General features: G+C 44.8%; 1 protein-coding gene across 1 annotated transcript in view; it reads left to right on the top strand.

Annotated features, from left to right (window-relative positions):
• The window catches only part of ASAP1 (ArfGAP with SH3 domain, ankyrin repeat and PH domain 1), a 326825-nt gene that overhangs the window by 277655 nt on the left and 41184 nt on the right, over positions 1-7986 (top strand). Inside the window, exons 15-17 of the mRNA XM_065902602.1 lie at positions 1887-1935; positions 5199-5362; positions 6999-7132. Of these exons, the coding sequence (XP_065758674.1) occupies positions 1887-1935; positions 5199-5362; positions 6999-7132 (347 nt within the window). The remainder of the gene's footprint in view (positions 1-1886; positions 1936-5198; positions 5363-6998; positions 7133-7986) is intronic.

Genomic DNA, 7986 nt, shown 5'->3' with positions numbered 1-7986 from the left:
GGGCCAGTTCTTGACCAGGAGCTTTATCTCCTGGGAGGGATTTCCCTGAGCACATTCCCATTTCTCTCCCACATGTGCTGAATCAGTCTTTGATGTGATGCCCAAACATAGGTATCTTTTAAGAGGTCCCTGGATGACTCTGATGTGTACCTGTGGTTAAGAAGCACAGACAAGGGACTTCCCTGGTGGTTCAGCGGTTAAGATTCTACACTTCCAAATTACAAGGGTGCAGGTTCAATCCCTAGTTGGGGAACTAAGATCACACATGCTGTAAAGCGCCACAAAAAATAAAATAAAAAAAAACAACAGAAGCACGGACATGGACTTGATAGTGAGGTATGCCACTGTCTCTGCCCAGCTCCAGAGTTTACCCCTGCAGAGTCAAGCTCTGAAAGAAGAAGTCATTTTCCTGCTTCCAAGACTTGCCTTCTGATGTCATAAATCAATGACTGCACTCTGGTCACTGTCCTCCATGGATCAGAGCGTGCTTTTGGCCCAAACTCCCCTTCAACTGATAACCTGTGTCCTCATAGTCTTAAGAGTGAGGGGAGATAGTTTTCCTCTTTCATGGGTCCCATTGGTACTCCAGTACTTTGGCCACCTGATGCCAAGAGCTGACTCACTGGAAAAGACCCTGATGCTGGGAAAGACTGAGAGCAGGAGAAGGGGGCAACAGAGAATGAGATGGTTGGATGGCATCACCGACTCAATGGACATGAGTTTGAGTAAGCTCTGGGAAATAGTGAAGGACAGGGAAGCCTGGCGTGCTGCAGCCCACGGGGTCGCAGAGTCAGACACGACTTAGTGACTCCAACCACAGATGTGCCAGGTGCTTTATGTCCATTATGGGTAATCCTCCCAAAAGCCTTGTCATTTTCCTATTTCACAGAAGGAAAAACTGAGACTCGGGAAGGTCCAGTGACTTAACATAAAGTCTCAGCAGTAAAGCAGGGGTTCAGCCGGGGCGCTTGGGTCCCAGCACCTGTGCTGTGTCCTCGGGCACACACACCACCTCTTCTCGCAGGGGGCGGGGCGGGCCTGGCCTGGAGCAGGAGTGGGCCTGGCCTGGGCCTGGAGTGAGTGACTGTCTAGAAAGTGAGGCGGGTAAGACAGTGGTAGTTGGACCTCAGTGTCTGGAAGCATCCGAGTAAATCCCACATTCTAAGGAAGAGTTTCCTTCATGCACACCTGCCCACACTGCCCAGGTCCAGCCTCCCCGCTCCTTATGTGGGTCACACCTTGGAGGATGACCCTCCCGCAGGGCTTGAACCCTCCCTTCATGAAGCCTGATTTAGCCAGAGAGCAACCTCGGGCAGGACTTGTCTGATTGTCAGGGCTGCCCTGTGATTTATGAATCCTTACAAAAAGAAATTCTTTAAAAAGAAAAACCAGTGAAAGGCAAATTGGAAAAGGAAAGTGAAATATTAATACTATGGCAGCTAGCACTCTCCAATTTCTCACTAAGGTCTACTTGAGGGACTTCCCCAGAAGTCCAGTGGTTAAGACTCCACACGTCCAATGCAGGGGGTGTGGGTTTGATCCCAGGTAGGGGAACTAAGATCCCACATGCCAGGTGGCACAGCCAAAAAAAAAAAAGGATCTACTTCACCAAGTAGGACCTGTCCCCCTTCCCACTTGTTTTTCAAAAGAAATGCTTAGGCGTTGGCGAGGTGTTTGCAGTTATCTTGTTGTATTCCTATTTCTCTTCAGAAAAGCAGTATTGACAAAGTGAATCGTGTAATTGCTAAAAGAGAAGGGTGCAAAAATAATAATATCAGAATCCTACTTTTAATCTGTTCTCTCCAGGAACTTTTAAAATCTGTATTGATACCTGAAGCATTCTGCTTTCTAAGATTTTTCTTTTTTTTCTATTTTTTGTATTTCAGATAACAGGACATATCACTTTCAGGCAGAAGATGAGCAGGATTATGTAGCGTAAGTAGTTTTGAAATTATGGCACAATGCCTTAAACTGAAAAAAGCACCTCTCTCTCCTGTATAGTATACTTAAAAGTTTTCTTTTTATTACTAAGAACCAGTCCTGGTGGGTTTCCCCTGCTTAGCTGTCAGCCCTGGGCTTTCCCATGGGTCTCTTCTTTTAGTCTGGGATGCTCAGTCAACTCAGGTGCCCCCTTCCAGGTTCTGCTCAAGCCTCGCCGCCCAAGGGGTTTTGCTCCCTCCCCAAAGACCTCTTCACACCCCTCTGGGTCCCTTGCCTCAGTCCGAGCCCTCTGGAGACCTGGAGCTTCTGAGGACAAGGACTGCGCCTTCATTTCTAATCCCGCCATCTGCACTTGGGAGGGCTTTACTCAGCACTGGAGTAATTCATGTTTGGGGGAGTGGCTCCCTTTGGGATTCTCTCTGGGTGCCGGCGGTGGTGATGGGAGACTTGATTTTGATGGAGGAGATTCTGGCATCCTTCAAGGAGAGATGTTCATTTTTCTCCAAGTCACACAGAGTAAGTTTCGCTGCCTCATTGAGCTGTTGTCTCATGTGAAAGCGTCCAGTGAATTGAACAGAGAAATCCTTTCTCGGCCCACCAAGGAAGGAGGCAGGCACAGCTGAAGAGCAGCTGAGTGTTTGAGGTCAGGCAGACTTGACTTCTAGTCCACAACCTGCCTGTCAGTGGCTTTTGGACCTTGGTAAGGCCATCCCACCTCAGCCTTTTCCGTGAGAGGGTTACAGGCCTTGCTTGCAGAATTTTGAGACTTGAGATGAAACGTGCGATGGTGGTGGTGGTTTGGTCACGAAGTCGTGTCCGACGCATTGCGACCCCATGAACGGTAGCCCACCAGGCTCCTCTGTCCATGGGATTTCCCAGGCAAGAACACTGGGTTGCCATTTTCCTAAAGCCTCTCATACAGTGCCAATTTTTTTTTTTACTCCTATAAGCTCAAAGTGGCTTTTAAAGTATTAAAACACAATTATGCACTATTTTATTTCTTAATACTTTTTTTATGTGCCTGTTACCTTAAAACAATTTTTAAGGTTTTTAAAGAATTTTCAGAAATAGTTGCTTTGATTCTCAACCCTTTTGAAATGTAGCTATTCTACCACATTTGCATTATTCTTCCAGAAAATGAATTGTCCGTTAAATGTATATTTTTGGATCATCATGACAAACTCTTTTATTTCTTTAATTTGTCCTGAGTTCTCAAGTAAAGAGGCAAATGTGGCATAACAGGAGGAACTCTGAAAAAAGGGGGTCAACAGAGCTGTTTTCTCATCCCAGTCTGACGTCAGTCCCACTATAGGGCTCTGGGCAAGTCACTGAATCTCTCTAGGCCTCTGTCTCTTTAAAGCATTGTCAACCCTAACTCAGAGGCTTATTTGGAGGATTATATTTCAAAAATTATAAGTACTTGGCACATAGTTGATACTGGTAATATCAGATAGCCAAAATATCAAAATGACTAAGGAAAGGAATACAGGGACTGCAGTCAAGTGAAAACTCTGGCATTATCAACACTACTGCTAATAAAATGCACAGTGACCTGCCCTATGGAACCTAGATCCTTACATTGTTTTTAACAGAATAATTTCTAGTTTCTCACCTGCCCTGTGGAACCTAGATCCTTACATTGTTTTTAACAGAATAATTTCTAGTTTCTCACTTTCTACATGATGGAAAAAGTATTTTTTAATTTACAAGGTAGTAATTGCCTACCCCATCCCTGGACTGTTGGTTTTGTCTGAACAGTTGGGTTTTCTGCATCCCAGAGGAGAAGCTGAGCTACAGAATCCTGTTTCTCAGGACATGGTGAGGGTCAGCACCACCTAGAGTCAAAGTTGTAACTTGCAGTTCACCTACACCAGTTGCTTTGGTTTTTCATTCTCACTGCTCTGTTGCTTATTCCAAACCTCTTGTAGACAGGCTTTGTTTCAAGTGCACACATCCTTCAAGACATAGTTCTGGATCTCTGTATTTATTGAGAGTGGTTATTAGCTGTCTGTGCAATAAGTGGCTGTGGTTTAGAAATGGTTTTCATTTTCTTCCAAAAAAAAATTTAATTGGCTTTTTCCCCTCTCATTCCTGAAAGAAATACAACTCATTATAGATTTGGACAATCACTGAAAAGTACAGAGTGAAGGCATTCCATCTGTTTTTTTCCTACAGAAAATCACTCAAGAGGCATCCAGTATTAACATTTTGGTGAATTTTTTTCTTGCCTTTTCCCCACAAAATAAATAAATCATGAATACATTTAAATTTGAGATTATATAAGTTTTTTTTCCTGTTTATTTCACAAAGCATTATATTGCAAGCATTTCCCCAGTGTCATCCAAAAATTAGTTGGGAACTTAAAGTTCAGTACTTGAGTAACTAGTCCACTTTGTGGTTATTTCATACTCTGCTAATGAACCTCTGTTGTTGTGTATTTAGGCTGTTTTATGCATAGACTGGTAGCGAAGAGTTATTTTGTTGGGTCCATGTTATGGTTGTGCTGTATGTATATTTTAATAGCTTGCACTTTTCATTTCATATAACAAACATCAGCATGTTTCCATGTTAATGTACCTTTTTTGTAAGCATAAATTTTCATGGAAAATGAACTATCCCTTCATTTTCATTTTTAAGTGCCCCCGCTGATACGGGCTTCCAGAAAACAATGCCTTTGCTAAGCCCTCCTTCCTGCCTCCTGTTCCCTTCTCACCTGTTCTTTCTCATCCTTTCACTGGGTTGATCCCACGCTGAGTCCTCTTCCTCCCTTTATTCTGGCTGCAGGTAAATACAGGTATCTCCTGGGCTTCCCAGGTGGTGTTAGTGGTACAGAATCTGCCTGTCAACACAGGAAGTACAAGAGATGCCTCAGGAAGATCCCCTGGAGAAGGAAATGGCAGCCCACTCCAGTATCCTTGCCTGGGAAATCCCATGGACAGAGGAGCCTGGTGGGCTACCGACCACGGGGTCTCAGAGAGCCAGACCTGACTGAGCACACACACGTGTGTGTCACACAAGCCCGTGGTCACTGATGTTCACCATCTCATCTCGCCTTGCGCCCTCTTCTCCTGTGTGTTGTTTTCCAATCTCTGACTTTTTTTTTCCAGGTTTAATTTCTTTCTTTTTCCCTTCTGTTACTGCTCGAGGGGCTATCTTTTACAAGTTCTAGATGAAAATACAAGTGTGTTTTGCAGGGGAAGGAGAATGTAGTGGCCAGCCAGGCGCTTACGTCTCCCCCCTCCTGCTTCTGACGGCAGGTGGATCTCGGTGCTGACGAACAGCAAAGAGGAGGCACTCACCATGGCCTTCCGGGGGGAGCAGAGCACAGGGGAGAACAGCCTGGAGGACCTGACAAAAGCCATCATCGAGGATGTGCAGCGGCTCCCGGGCAACGACGTCTGCTGCGACTGCGGCTCTTCAGGTATTCTTGCTCGGGGTATGAGTGAGCGAGCCGTTTGAACGCCTTGTCTCTTTACGGACAGATATATGCCCAGCACATATTCCCAACTCGAGTGGTTCCCACCTCCGAGTGTGGTCACCCATGCTGTTTGCTCCATCTGGGACATTCCCCCCACCACCACCACCCTGTTCTCCTTAAATAGCACCTGCCAAAATGCCCCCTGTCCTGGAAGGTCCAGTTGGATAAGCGTCACGGACAGAAAGGGGAGACCACTGGATGTGAAGTCCGTCACCCTGGGTTCAAATCACCAGCCCGCTCCTCAGAGTCTAGACCACCTCCTGCCAGGTCCCCAACTAGTCTGATCTGCAGTTTCCTCATCTGAAAAGTAGGATAACGAACTTCAGCTGTTACAAGGATGCAATGGAATGGTGTCTCTGAAATCGGCTGTCACATGATGCCTTTTTTTCCTTCCTTTCTGTTCCATAAAACCTCCCCAACCTTCTATCACATGGGTATCACCTTCCTCCAGATTTCTGTGCTCAGATGGCATCTGCGTTGTTTCCATATTGACCCTGCATGCATGCTTAGTTTCTCAGTCGTATCCAACTCTTTGCGACCCTGTGAACTGTAGCCCACCAAGCTTCTTGTCCATGGGATTCTCCAGGCAAGAATACTGGAGTGGGTTGCCATGTCCTCCTCCAGGGATCTTCCTGACCCAGTGATCAAACTCACATCTCTTATATCTCCTGCATTGGTAGGTGGGTTCTTTACCACTAGCGACACCTGGAAAGCATATTGACATTAGCTAACATTTATCCAGTGCTTACATTATAGTAAGGATTGTGGCAGTTGTTTTGCTGGTCTCTTCTTATTCAGTCCTCACAGGAGGTCTCTGAGCAGATAATGATGTTATCCCCATTTCACAGATGACAAAACTGAGGGACTGGAGAACTTGAGTGACTCGCCTGAAGTCACACATCTGGTAGGGCTCAGAACATCAGCCTGCAAACCCATTCTTAAGCATTATGGCAGACTTTTTAGATCGTTCTACTAGTGCACATGGGCTCTTCTATACAACAGGCCGCAAGCCCCTCAGAGGCAGGCCTCAGGTTTTCTACTTGCGTGCACGTGTGTGACACTGCCTCGCACAGTGTCAGGACGGCAGAGGAGCAGTAAATAGAAGCTGCCACAGACAGAGAACCCTGAAGATTTGGGTCACAGAAATATTCGCTCCACTGTTCTAGGATACTTGGGGGTTGCAGGAGAAGCTGTCTTATACCAAGAGGTGCTTGCGAAGAAGCCATACCCAGGGTAACAGGTCACGGCGAGTTAACCAAGTGTGAAGGTTAACGATGGCCGTAGAACCCAGCCCCTTGTGAGCTGTACTGAGAAGTCCTTTATCAGGGTGTTTCATAGGCCTCACATTTTCACAAAAACAAAGCACTGAATTTTGTTTTCAGCTCAGTACTGAAGAGATATTTTTCAGATTTGTCTTAAGAAAAATTTGCTCTCTGACAAGCTGTTAGTTTTAAAAATAGCTGCTACCTTCCATCTAAATCTTTCCCTTATAAATTTTAAAAACTTGACTACTGCTGTAGCTTCCTCTGTAACTGGCGCACTAAAATTAGATGTCATGTCTTCAAAATCCCTTCCACAGAACCCACCTGGCTGTCCACCAACTTAGGTATCTTGACCTGTATAGAATGTTCCGGCATCCATAGAGAAATGGGGGTTCATATTTCTCGCATCCAGTCTTTGGAACTAGACAAATTAGGAACTTCTGAACTCTTGGTAAGTAGCGACCTGTCATGAATACATTATTTTGCTTTGGGGTGTTTTGGTTTCTGCTGAGTACAAAGAATTCTAATTCCTGAGTTCAGTGAGTTTGCATAGACTTTTTTTTTTTCTTTTTTCTTTTGCATAGATATTTAAAATGTAAATTTTGAGGTATGTAACATTGACTGTTTCTGTTTCCTGAAGAACTGGCGAATCATGCATTTCTATAATTTGCTTGACAAAAACCAGCTCTTTTCTTCCGGGATAGCCTGTTTCAAAGTTGCTTTTTTTTTTTTCTTTTAGAATTAGTATTTATATGATGCACTATCATAACAGTAAAGGGAGTTAGATGTCAAACTCATGTGTTCAGTTTATTTAGTGGCTTGCATTTTAAAAAAATAATGGCTAAGAGTTTTTCTCTCTTTTTTTTCTGTTTGTAAAAGTACACATGAATTAGGAGTGGCCTATTAGCCACTGTCATAAACCAACCACTCCTTAACCCATAACTTCTTCAGGTCGTCAGAAAAAAATTGTGTGCAGTTGTGGTGCTCAGCTTTGTGGTACAGAAAGGACACCCTCATCAGGTCCAAGTTAAATTGGTCCCACAGTTCACCAAATAATAGGGGGAGGTGCATTCAGCGTCTCCTATAATGCCTTATGGTCATTAGCCCCATCTTGCCTAATTGGAACCTGGTGCCTATGAGAGGATCTTTATACTAAGGTTGCGAGGGTTTGAAGTGAAACAGGGCCTCTTCTCCTCGGACAGGAGAGACTCTTGAGCAGAACCTGAGGGAGCCTGGGGCCCAGAAAACCTGAAGTCTAAGCATTCATTAAGCAGTGATGGTCTGTCTTGTGTTGCATGAGCCCCT

This window comes from Muntiacus reevesi, chromosome 12 (genome assembly GCF_963930625.1).
Source record: "Muntiacus reevesi chromosome 12, mMunRee1.1, whole genome shotgun sequence".
NCBI lineage: Eukaryota > Metazoa > Chordata > Mammalia > Artiodactyla > Cervidae > Muntiacus > Muntiacus reevesi.
Note: the sequence above shows the minus strand (reverse complement) of the source record. Positions and strands in the feature narration are given on the sequence as shown.